Source organism: Apium graveolens, unplaced genomic scaffold, assembly GCF_009905375.1.
Source record: "Apium graveolens cultivar Ventura unplaced genomic scaffold, ASM990537v1 ctg361, whole genome shotgun sequence".
Classification (NCBI taxonomy): Eukaryota; Viridiplantae; Streptophyta; class Magnoliopsida; order Apiales; family Apiaceae; genus Apium; species Apium graveolens.
Window position 1 is genome coordinate 118535 of NW_027418178.1, and position 19397 is coordinate 137931.

The window sequence follows — 19397 nt, forward strand, 5'->3', positions numbered from 1 at the left end:
GGCTATCACAGAACTGCGCATGGAGGTTACTGTAACAACTCGCACTTCCAGACTATTAATTCTAAATCAAAACTAAAACATTATACAATTTACTAATTCAAAAATCCTATTACAAAGGTGACTATTACAAAATCGCCGTTAAAAGCGGAAGTCCAAAAGTCAATCTACTCCGATTCTAAGTTCTCGAACTTGAATACTATCCAACTCGTACTCTTAGACAAAACCTAAAATATTAAAAGGATGAGCGGCGAAGCCCAGCAAGCAACTACCGTTCAATGGCTCAAAATAAGATTTTTAATTTTTGAAATACACATTTTATACATATAACACATTAACAGATCACATAGAATCTCACAAATATTCGATAATAATTAGCATAAGATTCACACGATATATACTACAACAATTATCAAAACAAAGCACACAACATATTATATAATCCACATCATCAAAATTCTTAATCAATCAATAAATCTTAAAAACAGATTCTTATCTTTAGTCCCACAGTCCTAAATCACATCTTATGTCACACTTTGCCAGTGACCGTCATCTAATACTTTATGCCACACTTCCCAAGTGACGGGGTTCTAATTATTATTCGATGGGGGCTAGTTTACGTCCCTCATCAAGTGAAACTGAAGCTTGACAAGGTATCGATGTGTTCCGGAACGTGCGCAAACTAGTTCTAAGTTCTGTGTATCACACTACTGAGTGATCGGGTTCTAATTCTTATACATAACTAAGACTGGGGATTTCTTTGAATTTGTTTCTTATCAAACACATATCAATATCATACTTACGATTATCAAAACAAATATTCAAGCACATGAACCAAACAATATAAGATACGTTACGCAATAATACGGAGCAGCGGAAAGTTACTTTGCATAACACGCATGTAAATAAATAATACGGAGCAATAAAGATTCACTTACATAATCAAACAGATTATTCATGTTTTAAAATATACGGAGGAACAGATAATCACTTACAAAACATGTAGGCAAAAAAATAATACAAAGCAAACGAAAAGTTACTTTCCTCAGTTACGTAATCAAATAATCCATGATATGACACATATTGAATACTCAGCAACCCATCAAATACGAAACATCTAAAATCTTGAAAATCTCGGTGATTCCAAATCTTCCCAGACCTTTTTTTAGCATTTTGACCATCTAAATGATGTTTTCTTGAAAAATACGAACCACGAAAGTTGAAGAGAGCGAAAATACCTTTCCAAAAAGTCCAGAATCATCGGAATTTTATAAGACTGTTTATTTTGTGAATAAAAAGCCCCTATGAATTTTAATATTAAAAACGAGGAAGACGAACATGATGTATTTATAACGATACAAAATCTTCTTTCTTAACCTACAAGTTATTCATATTAGAATCTGATCCAAATTTTAGGCTTATTACTCTAATTAAATTTTAAATCCTAGTCCTTATCTTTAATTTTTTTACACTATTATTCTATTAATAATCTAATTCTAAAAATTACGGGATATTACATACTAGCCTCCTTAAAAAGTATTTTGTCCCCAAATTCACAACAATCCTATACGTCTACTCCCTCTAATATCCTATAAGTCAAACTTAGACTATGGTCCACAAGAATGAATTCTAGAGAATGTACTAGTCTCACACCTAATACACTCTGAAAGACAAACTGGCTCTGATACCAACTGTAACAGTCCGCACTTCCGGAGTGTTAATTCTAAATCAATACTAAAATATTAAACAATTTACTAATTCAAAAATCCTATTACAAAGGTGACTATTACAAAAGCGCAGTTAAAAGCGGAAGTCCAAAAGTCAATATACTCCAATTTTAAGTTCTCGAACTTGAATGCTATCCAACACGAACTCTTTGATAAAATCTAAAATATTAAAAGGATGAGCGGCGAAGCCCGACAAGAAACTACCGTCCAACGGCTCAAAATAATTTTTTATAATTTTTCGAAAACATATTTTATACATATAACACATTAACAGATCACATAAAATCACACAAATATTCGATAACAATTAGCATAAGATCACACGATATATCCTACAACAATTATCAAAACAAAGCGCACAACATATTATATAATTCAAATCATCAAAATTCTTAATCAATCAATAAATCTTAAAAACAAATTTTTATCTTTAGTCCCACAGTCCTAAATCACACCTTATGCCACACGTTTCTAGTGACCGGCATCTAATACTTTATGCCACAATTCTCAAGTGACCGGGGTCTAATTCTTATTCGATGGGGGGCTAGTTTACGTCACTTGTCAAGTGAAACCGAAGCTTGACAAGGTATCAATGTGTTCCGGAACGTGCGCAAACTAGTTCTAAGTTCTATGTTTCACACTACCCAGTGATCGGATTCTAATTTCTATATATGACTAAGACCGGGGATTTCTTTGAATTTGTTTCTTATCAATCACATATCAATATCATACTTACGATTATCAAAACAAATATTCAAATACATGAACCAAATAATATAAGATACGTTAAGGAATAATACGGAGCAGCGAAAATTTACTTTGCATAACACGTAGAAAAATAAATAATACGGAATAATAAAGATTTACTTACGTAATCAAACAGATAATTCATGTTTCAAAATATACGGAGGAACAAATAATCACTTACAACATGTAGGCAAACAAATAATACAGAGCAAATGAAAAGTTACTTGCCTCGGTTACATAAACATAAAATCCACGATATGACACATATTGAATACTCAGCAACCCATCAAACACGAAACATCTAAAATCTTGAAAATCTCGACAATCTCGAAACATCTAAAAAATGCTTTGAAACAGAATAGGACTTTTACTCCTCTAAAATCTAAAGTCGGTATATTATACATACTATCCAACGCATGCAATTATAGAGAAAATATTAGAACCGCAAGAATTGTTCTTCAATTCAAAATTTGTTTAAACTCACTTTAATTATAATAATAGAAAGTGTGTAAATGTAAATTCTAAATTTATATCTTTTTATGTTAAAATATATAAGTTTATTATTATGAAAATAGAAATGATATTTTTTAAATGAGTAAAAACTGAAATCGATGAACAATTAACCGAACCGAAAAAACTATTCCGGACGGTTTAGTTACGGTTAATAAGTACAAATCGAACCGACATACACGGTTAGGTAACGGTTTTCGGTAAAAACCGAACCGAACCCTGCACGCCCCTGCATTTCAGAGAAGAGAAATTGAGAGATAAGAAAGTGAATATTATCTGGAGAACTTTTTTATTTGTCATTCAAGCGTTTTGCTGTTTGACTGTTCAAGGAAAATTCATTATTTTGCTCCGGCAACGGAACCAATAATAATATTATATTTATGAAGTTTAAGTTGAATGTCCAAGCTGTCAATGTTTTACTGCATAATATTAAAAATATTGCACGGGCTGTAGAGTTTTTATTGTTGATGCCGCTCGAAAAGCAAATAGCTCAAAGACATGGAAAGAAGTTTGTTTTGCTTGTGTTGATGCAGAACAGTTCAGTTTGACTGGGATTTGTGGTCTCAATATTATTGTCCAGGTGACTTTCTTCTCCCAACTGGTGCCTATAGTATTTATAGTTTCTTAGTTCAAATATGGGCCTAGGTTGGTGAAGTTACAGTTATCATCACCGCTCAAAAAAATGTTCTATGCTAAATGCTCTTGTGCAGTTACATTAATATTCTTTTTTCATTAGTTCATAAGATGGACATGTAGGCTGTTCAACCTTTATTGTTACAAAATCTTTAGGTTTATGCTTTTTCCTAATATATCTTTGAAGGTTTAGTATGTCGCTAACATCTGTTTACCTTACGATTTTTAAGTATGGGATCTCTTATTCCAGCTTGTTAATTAATGTTTTTAATACTTTGGGAGGTTGATGACTTAGAAGAGGTCAGTGAATACTATCAGAAGTACAGAGGATGCTTTCATGAACTGATCTCTCTTATGGAGATTGGTTTAGGGTTGGAACGTGCTCATATAGGAATCTTCACCGAGTTGGGGGTCCTCTAGAAGCTTATGGAGTATATTAAACTGTTTTCTACCTGTCTCAACATCCCCAAGCTTATTCGAGCTGGTAATGAACACCAACATTGGAAGGAGCTTGTGTATTTGTATATTCAGTATTATGAATTTGACAGTGCTGCTTAGACTGTTATGAATCATCCCAGATGCTTGGGATCACATGCAATTCAATTATATTGCAGTTAAAGTGGCAAACGTAGAGCTTTCTTACAAGGCTGTCCACTTTTATCTACAAGAGCATCCTGATCTTATCAATGATATGCTCAATGTTCTAGCACTTCCTGTTGACCATACACGTGTCTGGTATGAACTTATATATTTTTATTATCTAATACTTTGTCCAGTTTTGAACTTGTAGGCTTGCTTTTCAATTCTGTAATCCATTCTTGTACCTAGTGTGCTTCAGGCAGGTTATCTGCATCTTGTGAAGCCGTACATGATTGCAGTTCAGAGCATTGATTTATCTGCAGTCAGTGAGGCTCTAAATGAAATTTATGTAGAGGAGGAAGACTATGACAGGTTGCGGGAGTCGATTGACTTGCATGGTAACTTTGATCAGATGTGCAAGAAGGTGAAATTGAAGTGCATTGTCTTTTTGCTTATTGTCTTCGCTTTAACATGTTCCAATTTTGAATCTGTCTTAATTTTGTTAAGCAGATTGAGAAGCATGAACTTCTTGAGATGAGAAGAGTAGCTGCTTATATTTACAAAAAGGCTGGAAGAAGGAAGCAGTCTATTGCGCTTTCTAAGAAGGACAATCTTTACAGAGATGCAATGGAGAAATCTGGAGATCGTGAACGGGCTGTGGACCTGCTTGTATATTTCATTGAGCAGCTAGTACTAATCCACTAGGTCAGTCTGTCTTATACATGACCCCGTTCATGGATTCAAATCCTCATTCCTATATCCCCATATACATAAAGTTCTGATGTAATGATACACGTAAATGTTCATGTCAACAGAAAGAGAACTCAACTTGATGAAGTAGCAGCATAACTAAGACTTGTTTGATTTATTATCTGTGTTTTCTGCTAATGATAACTTCCTTGATGCCTGTGCAGGGGAATTAGGAGGAATGATTTGCATCATGCCTCTTCTCCGTGCTGATGTTGCTCTTGAACTCGCTTGGATGAATAACATGATTGACTTTGCATTCCCGTACCTGTTGCAGGTTACTTTCTTTCTTTTATGTTTTTTGGGCTGGTGGGCGGATATGTGGGAAGAACTTTTGTGGGATATAGAGAGCTTTCTATAGCTTTAGGCTCAGTTTTTTTTTGTTTCTTTTTAAAGTATTAGACTAGGAAAATGAGTTCATTTGTTTGTTCTTGGACTAATTTCCTAAGCAAACAAACAATGGAAAACTAGAAAAATATTTTTAAACAAAGCTAACCTATTATGTACTGATTTGATACTATATATATCTAGGTTGCTGTTTTCTGATTAGGATTTTGTTAGTGGATGGACATAATTCATGTGTTAATTTCAACTTAGTGAACTAATCTTGTCTCTTAGGTGCAGTTTATACGTGAATACACAGGTAAGGTTGATGAATTAATTAAGGACAAAACAGAGGCAGCTAATGAAATAAAGGCCAAGGAAAGTGAAGCGAAGGAGGTGATTAAGCAACAGGTATTTATTTGAGCACTTTCTTATCCTGTAGATAAACTGCTCCCCATAAGCACTGGTTGTAACGGTTTTATCTTGAGAAACTTGAAATGGTATAATTACAAAAATTATATATATTTATATAAATGTGTGGGAACTTCACCGAAGGGTGAGAAAGCGTGAGTTTTGGCCCACTATTTTCTGCCATCTCACCAATGTTACGACCTGCAATTCTGCATCAATTTACAGTAAAAATAGAAATTCCATGATGGCAGATTTTGTCTGATCTTTTCCCATCTCCCAGGTCATTTATTCTTGCAGCTCCTAACTTTTGTGTAGACGGAAGCTTACAGTGGGGGGGTGAATATCTCTGATTTTATGACATCCTGAATATGAAAATGTGCGGCTTATAATTAATTTTTTATGTGATGAGCATGATAGGAAATTACTGGCAGCAGTTACTAATGATTTTTCCGTTTTCAATTGTATTCTTATAATTAAATTCTTTATGCAAGTTTTACAATGAGCAAGATGAGAGTAAGTGTTTGTCTTGTTTGCAGAGCGTTCTTGTCCAAGCTCCACCTCTCCTACAGTACTTTGGGACACTACTTACAAAGGGAAACCTAAATGCCTTCGAGCTCTACAACTTCCTCGCCTCGTGAATCAAAATAAGAAAAATCTTTTGGAGAACTGGTTTGCTGAGGACAAACTGGAATGTAGCGAGGAACTTGGGGATCTAGTTAAGGTCATTTTTATAGTTGTGCATGTAAATTACATCTGACCAGCTCTAATCTTACTGCTGTCCTTTAAATATATGTTTTTTCTTTCTTACATCTTACAAATGTTTGTCAAGACTGTTGATAATGATCTTGCCTTAAAAAAATATATCAAAGCAAGAGAAACTCGAAAAGTTGTGGCATTATAAAAAATGTCATCCCTCACATGTTATTTAGGGCATTATAAAAAACTGATTAATACAAATAATTGGGTTCGTTAACATTGCAAATGACAATAAAAATTATAATGTCAATATAAACAAAAAAAAAGATGGGAATATAAAAAATTTGTTTGCCAGTGCCCTCATGGGTGTGCACCATTACTATCCATAGCATCTTGCCATGCTTTTCTTCTTCTTATCCTCAAATCTATAAACCATTTAGTCTTACATTCAAAACAACATCATTAAAATGTATTTTCCTAGAGGAAAAAGTAAGAGCTTAATACAACTTAAGAAAACACTTTATTTATAAAGATCAGTATACAAACCTCGAGAAACTTAGGTTAGTTTAACAACCTAAAACAGCTGCTTTGACTCACCAAACACCTTACTTTCTTCTTGGCATCTGTCAGAAAAGGCAGATTTACGAGTAAAAACAGAAGATAGTGGTAAATCAAAACTGAATATTCTCGGAATAAAGGTAAATACACCTTCCAGAATATTTGTTCAGATCCCACTGAAGAAATTTTAGATGTCTTTCTTCTGACAAGTCTCTGTTAATAAACTCAAAAGCATTCGCAAACTCTGCATGGGGAATGGACTCTCGAGGCCTTTTTTTCATGTGTCTGTTAGTTCTAAATCATACATTAGGAACAAGAGATGAGAAAAATGTATCATTCCCAATCTTACGGAAACTCGAGAAATTCTATACACACAACCATAACTAACATATGTTTAAGGGGTAAAAGATGTTTTAACGACTTTAAAAGTCTCAAAGATGATTTGAAAAAATTTAAATCCTTATTACTACATTGCCTTGTACTTTTACCTTGGTCAAAATTCAGATTATTATTGGGTTTCAAATCTCTTGGCAAGATTTTCAAAATGAAGACTGATAGCCTGATAAGTCTGGTCCTTCCTTGATACCGAAAACCACACGTCAGTCAGCATGACTTGAAATCGATAATAAAAATGTTATCAAGCAACTGCACTGACACACCTATAATAATATCAGGTTTGAGATTCAAACGTGAAGTCTCGTGAAACCAGAAAAGTGGAATTGACCAACGGATTTGTACAACATAACTAATTTGCAGAGGATACTCTTGCGGAGAACCTTCAAATATAATATGTTCCGTCTCCCACATCATTAGCAACTTGTCCTTTCTCATTTAGGCCGTGTTTTATTTACCTAGACCATAAATGGAAATACAAAATTATTTTCTAGGAATGGTACTAATGTGATGGGAACAGAGAACCGAGAAAAGTAACCAAGGATAATGTCCGCCAAGATTGAAAATGCTTTAAACAGAAACCTTTATAAGTTTAATCAAAAAATGACAAACAAATAATTCTGTTAAAAAAACCTTGTTGGTCAGAAGAAAAAAAAAGTACTTCTAATTAAATTCTTTAAATATTAAGCAATATTTAATATTCTTGTACTTCTTACTTGGAAGTGGCATGCAACAGAAGGAGCCATAACAAGCTTTCAACAGACTTTGTGAAACCACTGCCAATTTTCAGCTAAAAAGGTAGATAAACCCCTGGTAAAAAGCTCTAAAATCAATACAGACCCGGTAGACTGGCAATAATGCAAATGTTTAGCATGCAATGCATAACTGATTAGCGTAAACATAAAGAACCACCAAATATTACGGTCAGGACAAATAAGTTTAGTATTATCATTACGCAAATTACAAAACCAATTCAACCTTTAATTACAAGATGAACTGTAATTTTACTGCAATTATTATAAAACCATGAAATGTATGTGTCAAATTAGAACCAATTCAAATATCACCAAAATTAGAACATTTAACAGAAATATGAACATATAGTTTATACAAACATACATACAAGTCAAAACATTTAACCTTAAAATTATCTATATCACACTCAACCGTAAACAAATAACAAATACAATAACTAGCAGTCTCGTTTAAATTTGTATGCCTTATACAACTCAACCGTAAATACAATATAAAGGGAACATAGAGAGATATGAGAAATATTGAACACAAGAGATTGGTGCAGTGAACTGTGTGTATATTTCTTATAAAAACTGCTGCTCTTTTTTTTGTTATGTTGTGTTATTACAATAATGAAACAAGAGGAGTCGTATTAGTGTAAGACTGGAATATCTAGTCCCTTTTTTCCTCGTAATGAACCCAACTTAACAATAATTCTTAAAAAAGAAATTATACTTTGAACTTTGAAGTGTACTTCAAACATTAAACAGAGAAGTATAGTAAGAGATCATAACCATATTAAGAAAACGGTGTCGCCTTTTGCTTTTTTCTAAATCCTTGATATAGCTCTCATGCCTGTTTGTTACAGAGTTTTAGCATACTAGTAATATCATATATCCACATACTAGATAAAATATATCCGACATGATTACTATCTCCAATCAGTACTAGCTATTAGATATCCCATATTCTATGCAGTAGAAAGACGCTTTTTTAATCAAGTAAATTATAAATTATGGGAAAAAGAAGGTGAATTAGCATACAAGTGAACGCAAAAATTAAGGGGAAAGCTCACAAACTATAACTATAAAAAGGTAAGTTATGAAAAATAGAATAAGCAACTTGTAAATATTACGTCAAAGGACTAAACAAAATTTCAAAGTTCAAAAAGACAAGCAACTACAAACTCTATAATCACCATATATCTGAAACAGAAAGCCCAGATGCAGAAGCACTCAGCACAATGTGCAGAAGGAGGGAAGCACGATCTCCCCCATCAGATGACAGAAGCATGCATTGGCCACAATAATCAGAGAAAACATGTTTCGATTATCTCAGAGAGAGGACTACTGATAATGAAGTGTTTAGTGTACAGAAATTTGGCACTGAAGTATCTCCTGATCAAACCACCATCTTTTGCCTTCTCATCTGCATAGGAAGTGTAAACATCAGGTTCATGGACATGTCTGTCTTCTGAAGTATAAAAATCTCCGGGGATGCCGAAAAAGCTTAAGGCCACATAGTAGGTTGTGTCAGATGGCTTGCAGCCGAAGGTTATAATACACAGTTGTTGCTTGCCATCAGAGTCCTGCAACGCAACAATGTAGTCAGTGGAGCACTCTTTGGACATGTAGGTGAACCGAGAATGTCTCAACACTTCCAGGAAAGCTTTGTCCGGAGCCAAGTATGGTTGCATAAATTCTTCACCACGAGGGGTCATCCTCGATGCACAGACATAACTAACAAAGCCATCCGGAAGTATACCAAAAGCCATATTACCGATTACTGGATTAGATATGTAACGAAATAATTGCTGACCGAATGTAAAAGGTTCAGGAGTAATAAAAGTATCAAAACAAGCTAGTATGGTCCATTGATGTGTTTGTAGATTGAAGGACGAAAGGACACTAGTGGTAGCAAAATAGACCATTTGCTCTTGTTCCACGACACAATAAGAAACCCCTACGGAATAATCATGAAATTCTTGTGCATCATCTTCTGGAGAGGGCAACACTTGCCAAGTCTCGTGTACAGGAGAAAAGACTTCAAATACACAAGTATTGACAAAGCACCCGGATAGAACATAGAGTTTGTTATTGGCAACAAATATAATAGGAGAAAGCTTTTTACCATGCATAGGGTTTTTAATTTTGGTTAAAAGATGTTTAAAATTGTTAATGAAATTGTCTTCACTAGGTTGTATACTCATAAGATCCTTTTATTCCATGGTATAGAAAGTAGTGAATATATCATCGGGAGGGAATGCAAGTCCGTAAAAATATAGCTTGGATCCTAATTTTATGCACTTAAATTGGAAGATAGAAAAACGTGAATTAGGGAAAACAAGAAGGGGGCGCAAGTCGTGAAGATAAGTAGAATTAGAATTAGAACTATTATTATTATAATAATTATAATTATTATTATTATTATGATATCGCGGATGAAGTAGTGGATCCATTCTATATAACACATAGACCGAATCATAGCCCCAATTTACTTGGCTTCCAAGCATATAAATAAAACGATTAGAAGAAGAATAAAGATTTTTGAAATAAGGAGATTGTATAAGATGATACCATGATTTTTGGACACAATTGAATTGACAGAGAGATTTTGGGGGTAGTCTTTTCAGGATTTCTGCCAAGATGTTTTCAGAATCAAGAGCACCACTCATTGCCATTGCCATTGCCATTGCCATTGCTGCTGCCTTTTGGATTCAATTATAACCCCCCAACACACACCCTGTTTATATATAGATAGGACACCCACCGCCTAATCTGATTTTGAATTCTAATCTGTTTCTACCGCTATCTCAATTCAAATTTGAATCTGATTCGTCCAAATCAATCTCAAACACGGGACTCAAAGCTTCAATCTCTTACTCCCTCCTCCATGCTTTCACTTCACCTTATTACTTGTTACTTGTATTATAATAAAAATACTTTTGTTATATTGTCATTTAAACTTTTTAATGGAAATATTAATTTTATATTTTATTCATGAAAATAAGTCCACAAAGGCCTCAACCATATATCGTATCTTCAAGACAGATTCGACGATTGTAATATTTTTTTAAATTATTTCAAGTATTTTAAAATTTGACACTTTCTAATTTTATTCTATAATTATTAATTTTAATTTTGTATAATTAGTAAATTAATCAAACCAATCTGTAATATCCCGTAATTTTTAGAATTCGATTAATAATTGAATAATAGAATAAAAAATATTAAAATTAGAAAAAGACTAGGATTTAAAATTTAATTAGACTAATGGGCCTAAACTTTGGATCAAATTCTAATATGGATAACTTGTAGGTTAACATATAGGGTTTTGTATCATTATAAATACACCATATCCGTCTTCCTCGCTTTTTGTATTAAAATTCGTAGGGCTTTTAGCCATAAAAATCAGAAGTCTTGTAAAATTCGTAGAAAATTCATCGTAAGTCAGATTTTGTTAATTCTGGACTTCTCGGAAAAATCTTTTCGTTCTCTACAACTTTCGTGTTTCGGGGTTTTCAAGAAAACATCGTTTAGAGGGTCAAAAAATGTAAATTCAGATCTGATCAGGCTTTGAGGTAAGTACTTTTTGACTTACATTTATTTTTGGAAAAGTTTTGATACTCTGATTTTCGAATTTCGTATAAGATATAAGAATTCTGTTTCGAACTGTATAAAAAATAAGATACGAGAATCTTTTGAAACTCGGTCTCTACGTTTTCGAACTCGTTCGTAATTTACGCTATAGTTCTGGAACTAGCCTTAGATACCCTTATTAGGTGCACAAGTGTGCAATTTTAGATACCTATTAAGGGCGCGTAATTATTGAGTTTTAGATGTCGACCACTGGCAAAGTGTGGTATATGAGAATAAGAATAAGAATTAGATGCCGGCTACCGGCAAAGTGTGGCTGTAGATCAAGACTGTGGTGTTTATAAGAATTATCGTTTCGTTCTGTTTTATTCTGTTCTGATCTGTTATAAAATATGTTTTGTTCTGTTTTAAATTCTGAATTTTAAAATATAAAATTTTGGGTTGGATTTATTTTAGAAAATATTTTATAAAATTATTATTGTTTTGAGAAAAATCGTTTTATTAAAACACCCATTGTTTTCAGTTAAATAGTTAGTCAATTTGTATTTGCTGAGCTTTGTAGCTCACCCCCTTACAATTTCAGATTTCGTCTAAGATTCGAGTTGGTTAGTATTGGAGTTCGAGGACTTAGAATTGAAGTATATTGACTTTTGGACTTTCGTTTTTAGCTGCGCTTTTGTAATAATAGTCAATCTTATAATTGAAATCTTATAATTGAATTGTGAATTAGTAAATTGGATTTTGTATTAGTTTCGATTTAGATTTAATAGTCCGAAAGTATGGGCTGTTACACAATCCAAATCAAAATATTATAGATTGATTTAGGTTATGATTTTTTTTACGGGTAAGTTGAAATTTGAAAAAACAATTTAATTGGGTTGAATTGTTTCCATTTTATAATCAAACTTTTATTCTCTCGGCTTCATACTTGCACTGGCGAAAAATTCACACCCCGCCTCAACATCTAAATGGCAGATTAGAATACAAGTGGTCAATGTATAGGTTTTTAATTATTATGTTTGTTTCCGTTGAATTGTCTGTCTATGTCGTAACCACCGTCACGTAACCGCCATCTTCATCTTACAGCACTGCTAATTCCTATATACAATTACAAGATCAAGATTAAGGGCACCGGTAATTCTTCATTTTACGTCTTCTATGGATTCAGATCAAGTTTAGAACAAAATCAAAAAATATATCTTGTTCATCGAGAAAATGCAACTTCCTTTCGGTTACTTTATGTATTTACCGATCATATACATATATGTACTTGTTCATCATTATCCATTTCAAAGTGGATTTTCAAACTTTTTGCCCAATTGATTGCAACTTGCAGGCGACCAAGACAAAATTAGGTAAGTTGTGAATAGCACGAGCTAAAATTTGTTTTGACTCTTTTTTGTTTAAGTGATCAGATTTTTTGTTTGGTTGAAATGGATATTGATTCTTGCGTTTTTTTTCACTTTTTACATATTTTGACACACACACGCCTTGGGTTATTTGGAAAATAGCCTTTTTATTTTTCGGAATGAGGAATGCAGTTATTATCATTCTATTGATGCAAGTTTTAAGTGTATGGCCAATTTTTGACTAAATATATGTTGTCACTAAAGATAACTGGATATTATCAAAGTGTTGCAAGACATTCAGAATTTACATGCCACTTGCCATCCAACGCACTAATTTGTGCATCTATCAGGAACAGAATGAACCGCGAACTGGCTATGAAGGGGACGGACATAATAAAATCTTAACAAAAATAGCGAACCCAATATCTGTAAAATAAAAGAGAAAATGTTCCTATCATAACTGGCAACAAAATTGGTTTAGACTATTTGCCCTGGAGATGAGCACTCATGCGGCAGGTCCTCTGGAATGATCTCCATCCAGGAGCTCATTGACACAAAATTGATTCGAGTTCTCATACATTTTCTTCCACTGTTGTAACATCTGTGTAGACCGTTTGTAGTCAAGCTTTAGTCGTTCTCTCTCCATTTCCATAGCTCCAGAAGAACCTTGTTGCTGATAAAAAATGGGAACAAATAGTTAATAGTACACTTTGTATGCGTGTTCTACAAAATACATTTGCACTAGTTATTTCATAATTATCACCTCATGCAACGTGATACGGATGAGATGTAATATTAAATATCAACAAAAAAATATACTTAAGACCCGATTTTTTTAATTCATTGAAAAATAGAAAACTAAATAAAAATAGTAATAACCCAATTTTTTAACTTACTACAAAACAGACAACCAGACGTAACTAGTAAGAACCCGATTTTTTAATTCAACAAAAAACAGACGCTAATCCTAAAGGTATTTGCGTAGAAGCAGATGCTAATCACTAAAAAGGACAGTCAAAGCGAGTATGCATTTAGAGATTTGTGGTTTCCCATACGAAGTTGACATTTCTAGACGATGAAGTAGTAGAAAGAAAGTTAAGTATGGGTGGAGATCAAATGGGAGAGAATAAAATTAGAAAAATTGTGAGGTTGTTTGAAAGACTAAATAAAGTATTTTTTTTACCCAAAGCACAATACAATAGGTTGCAGATGGTATCATGGTAGTTTTTGTCTTCGCCCTCACATTATAGTAATGAAGAGTCACATTTCATCTAAAACCATCTTCCCCCAAATGTGAACATATGAATCTTTTTAAAGTTTGTTAACATATTCATGAGAGATTAGCAATAAAAGTGAACATCTTCATTATTATTAAGTGCTTAAGTAACATAGAAGCAACTCTTATTTTAAAGCAAAAAACTAATTTAAGATGTTTATGGGTGCAAGACAATTTATAATGCAGATCAGCTGACATATTCTAAACAAGGGAACAAGAGTATAAACTAATATCTAACTACTAATCCTAAATGATACCGTATCTCCATCAAATTATGATACACTAGTACACTACATCAAGATTTTTTTTACAGATTTGAGAAGAACCTAAAGATGTACCAGGAAAGGGACATATCAACAGAAAAGGTCAGTATGCTATTTCACAAAAACTCTACTGGTCATAAAAAATTAGAGTATGTGCTTGATATTTTGATAACTAATTATCATCAACATATAAATAATTAAAAAAAATGGATATGGACCTCAAGTTCTTTAATTTGGCCAGTCATTGTGCAGGTGCTGATGTACGAAGCATGAAACGGTATTTCTGAATCAGCCCGGGGCATGATGACAGCCTTAACATCTGAATTGTCATCTGTTGAATTTGTATACTTTTCCATTGGAGGAGGCACCAAGGCACCCTGTCTTCTCACAGACGGAAAATGCTTTGATGTTCGAGGATACAATGAGGGAGGTCGTCTTATTACAAGTAGATTGTTCACAGCACCTGCATAATACAATATCCTCCACCAATAAGAACAGTTACATATCTAGTATTTTTTTTATCAAATTTGTGAATTAAAATATTCTGCTTTTTTAACTACTCATTCGTAGATATTAGAATTCTGAATTTCCAAGAAAGTGAATATAAGCTTGGCTTAACAAAAAGGGACTACTCTAATAAGCATAATGGCCAGGTTTTTTTGTTGTTGTTGTTGTCAAGAGGAGCATAATGGGCAAGTTAAAAACCATAGGTAAAAGTGAAACTAACACAGAACACTACAACTACTAAAGTTTGTGTGACTGTAAACTAATCATATGAAAACTTATGACTAGCATTTATGAAGATATGTTCGCATATCCTATCTTACTTTTTTTCTGTGTCTGTGGCTAGTTACTAGAAATAAAATTCAAAGGATATCAAATGATGCTGGTAATCCTGAGACTTCCTTAGACAAACAACTATCAGTTCTGATAATGTTTAAAATACCTTTTGCATGTTTAAGGATATGAATGATATTACGGGATCTAGTGTCCCAGACTCATATGATGCCATCCTCTGACCCAGAAACCAAACGATGCCCATTGACAGCAAAAGCCATGCAAGTTACAGACTTGCTGTTTCACAGAAAAGATGAACAATGATTTAGAGATGTTGAGTTTGTAATTCTGATAATATACATATATATAAGCAAAAAGGTAGAATTGTGACAGAAATAAATAAACAATTCAATTAAAGCATGTACAATATTATAACTGTATTAGTACAGTTCTCAGTAACTATCTGACAATCCTAATCCGATGTCAGCCTATTTATGGCAGCCCTGGTTTGTAAGAAGAACACAAGGTAAACTGCATATGAAAAAGTATAAAACACTACAACACCCAGGTTCTTAACATAACTAACAAACCTGTGATCAGATAACGTGCCAGTGATATGTGGACCACAATTGCTGGTAGATGTAGGTTGATCATGAAGGGCAGCAATATATATCTTTCCATCTCTACCTCCAGCATAAAATGCATGCTCCCCCGGGTCCAACGCAATTGCATCAATTATTGATGGGAACACAATATTTCTCAGAAGTTTTCCCTTAGATAAGCTCCATACCTAGAAAATGCACATCAAGATTGTCAAATAATCATCAGAAACACCATGTATTGTAGCCAGAACAGCAATAATAAAACAAACTATCACGGAAACAATAAAGTCATTATAATGATCATCACCGGGTGTTATCCAAACACCCAACTGTAAACAGAGCAACAAATCTATGTTGTGTGAGATAAGTATGTAGTATTGGTATAAGATGCACTGAAATGGCCAAATTCAACTTTTTACTTGCACAGAAAATTGCATATCTATTCCCGGTGAGGAATAACAGCAACTTTCAAGAACCCGCCTCTAGGCCCCCTGTTGCTATGAGATAACACAACTATCCTTTGTTTCCTACCTCCAAATTGATTGCAAGACTCAATCCAGGCTGCCTAATCAACTCAGATACAATCATCGTAATCAAAACCCGAAGCCATATCAAATTAAAAAATTCTACAAGCTCAAATGATGGTGCAATATTTTTCCACGTTTAATTTTTCAACATCCTCATCAAGCTGAAACACAGCATTTCCGCTCACAAGAGGCACAGATCTTCTATGCTTAACAGTTCATTGACTGGTCAGAATCTTAAATATAACCTGATTGGTATATTTTCTATAAACTATCAATAAGGGAAAAAAGAGAGGACTATACATTGATGATAGGACATGGAATGCTACACATGCTTATAGATAGCAAACATGGCCTACGTGAATGGTATTCAGGTCATTTTGAAGGATATCAGTAGAATGGTCATACTAATTATAAATGTTGGGCTGTCCTGGAAACCATATGCTAGATTAATATCTAACAAAACAATAATACAGGTTAAGCAAGAGGTTGGCACACCTAGCAAGTCTGGTCCTCAGAAGCAGATGTTATAATTGCATTACATCCCCCATGACCAATAACTATATCCGTCACTCCTAGAGAGTGCTCGGAGAAACTATATTCAAAAAGATGTTTTGCTTCATTCCTCCGGATATTATCAAAAATCCTAGTGCATCACACAAAGAACAATTATACATTCTCAAAAAAAAAAGATCTGAAAGAGTTATATAAAAAGAAGTAAAATCGATAGAAAAATGAAAACGTACACGAGAAGTGATCAGACTCGAACACACCCATCCTCTGCCCCAGAAATCAAAGTAGACTGATCGACATATACTAAACAGGAAACAGCCCTGTAGTGAGCGTGCCATTTCTTAAGCAATCTACCAGTAGCAACCTGTATGAAAAACATGTAAGTAAAAGTAATACAGCAGAATACAAACAAATAAAACACAACTAATTACGGATACGAGATATCCCCAAAAGCTCACCTGCCATATGTAAATATCTCCAGAGATGGCGCCTCCAATTATAAAACTTCCGTCATCATCACAAACCAGTGTATCTATCGGTTCAGAGGGAAAACACTTGACTTCAACCTGAGGCTGCACATTTCAAATTAATAACCCAAAGCATTATAAGTAGGATGCACATTTCAAACAAATAAAGTATTGTAAATAGAAATCCATCTCTAAAATCATGCAATCAGGCCTTATAATCCACTTACTAAACAAATTGTCCTCACAAATTTCTAATATACGTTGAAATACATAGAAAAATTATATTCTAAACCTAATCCATCATAAATTTATATTCTAGCAAACAATTTATTAAACACATTACAGCTGAGCATATGAGTGTGCGTGAGTACAGGTAATTAAAAAATGTAGTAACAATCCCTCAGACAAGTTGATTACCACTTTGCAACAATACATACATACAAAGAGGAGGGGGAGAGGGAGAGAGAGAGAGAGAGAGAGAGAGAGAGAGAGCAAATTGTGAATGAATTAGGTTTAAGCTACAGATACGTATAAATACACTGAAGTTGGATATATATACCTTGTTCCAAGACCAATAAAAAACAGAACCAGAATTAGCGGCGGCGTCACGGACTTGAGAGGCGGCGAGATAGCGGCCGCCGACGGAGATGAGACTGTGCGGCGGCGAGGCGCAAGTTCTGTAGCGTAAATGTTCGGCACCGGAGTGTAAGTCAAAGCAACTTATTCCGGCGTCGGTCGGCAACGACGCCGCAATCACTATTTCATCTTCCATCTTTTCCAATGTAAAACAAAGATGATTCTTTTTTTTTGACGAAATGATTCTTTTTAGTTTAGTGAGGTTTTGTTAAGTTTGTGCTTGTGTTTTTCCCAAAAACACAAAAATAATTCTTTTTTTAGAGAACATTATTGTTCTTTTTTTTTGACGAAATGATTCTTTTTAGTTTAGTGAGGTTTTGTTAAGTTTGTGCTTGTGTTTTTTCGTTTTTGGAAAAAACACAAAAATAATTCTTTTTTTAGAGAACATTATTTCTGAAAATTTTGGTCAAAAATATCCGTGAAACACTCATTTCTAAGTTGAATATTATTAATACGAATTTAACAAACGGTTAATTTGTGTAAAAAATGTTTAAAAAGAGATTAAAAAAATTATAATGGAGATACGTATTTCGGAGATGCGTATCACCCTTTGACTTTTGGTGATACGCATTTGGGAAATGCGTGTCTTGTGTTGTGTTTTTTTTTTGTTTTTTTTTACGTAATACCTTGTTAGGTCACACACACTGTAGAGGGGGTGAATACAGTGTATAATACAATCAAATCGAACTTTAATATCTTAAGTAACAGAAAACAAACTTTATTGAAACAATAAACTCTGTTACAGTATGGAACTGTTACCTCTCAGTGATGAACAATTATCACGAGAGCTGCTAGGGTTACAATGAATAATCTTCTCGAATATGATAACACTTATAGTGTAAACCCTATGTCTGTGTTTATATACTACACAGTTACAAGATAATCGCTAATTGATATGGAATATAATTCTGCTTCCTAAAATATATCAATCAGATATCTTTTCATCCAAGTATTCCATTCTTCACGGAACTCTTTCTTCATGCATATCTCTTCTTATGTTTATCTCGATCTTCTTTCCTTTAATCAGCTACTGTCCTTATCTGAACGTTCTTCAGCACTTAAGTTCTGATATCTAACTTCTGATGATTATCTCCTGATAACATAAGTACTGATATCCTTAAGTCCTGACTTCCAGTATAAGTACTGATTAATGATTAAGTACTGATTTGTCATGTTAAGTAAAATCTGAAATCTAAACATAAATCATATTAGTCATGACATTATCAAATATATCTAACAATCTCCCCCAACTTGTAAATTAGCATAATATACAAGTTTAACAGATATTTGATGATGTCAAAAACATTAAGTGCAAATGCATGAGAATTAGACTAGAT

At 33.6% G+C, this 19397-nt stretch overlaps 1 protein-coding gene, 1 long non-coding RNA gene and 1 pseudogene across 11 annotated transcripts; 1 reads left to right on the plus strand and 2 right to left on the minus strand.

Annotated features, from left to right (window-relative positions):
• Positions 1–3608: 3608 nt before the first annotated feature.
• Positions 3609–6483, plus strand: LOC141701225 (clathrin heavy chain 2-like). 2 transcript variants are annotated; one of them, XR_012566709.1, is made up of 6 exons: positions 3609–4349; positions 4453–4617; positions 4704–4898; positions 5108–5217; positions 5565–5675; positions 6212–6483. XR_012566709.1 is itself a non-coding variant. In XM_074504916.1 (6 exons), exons 4-6 carry the CDS (start codon positions 5122–5124, stop codon positions 6311–6313), a joined length of 309 nt encoding a protein of 102 aa, XP_074361017.1. In that variant the 5' UTR covers positions 3879–4349; positions 4453–4617; positions 4704–4898; positions 5108–5121; the 3' UTR covers positions 6314–6483. The 2 variants fall into 2 exon arrangements, 1 of the variants encoding a protein (XP_074361017.1); XM_074504916.1 differs by having other exon boundaries at positions 3879–4349.
• Positions 5783–10984, minus strand: LOC141701226 (uncharacterized). 9 transcript variants are annotated; one of them, XR_012566714.1, is made up of 5 exons: positions 10634–10984; positions 9256–9796; positions 8039–8132; positions 6918–7780; positions 6563–6796 (listed from the first exon to the last, which is right to left on the minus strand). It is a non-coding gene; the product is annotated as an uncharacterized LOC141701226 (long non-coding RNA). The 9 variants fall into 9 exon arrangements; XR_012566713.1 differs by having other exon boundaries at positions 6918–7507; positions 7589–7780; positions 9256–10984; XR_012566718.1 differs by having other exon boundaries at positions 6918–7214; positions 7418–7780; positions 9256–10984.
• A 2253-nt stretch (positions 10985–13237) lies between these two features.
• LOC141701227 (protein ROOT INITIATION DEFECTIVE 3-like) lies at positions 13238–18266 on the minus strand (annotated as a pseudogene).
• Positions 18267–19397: the final 1131 nt, after the last annotated feature.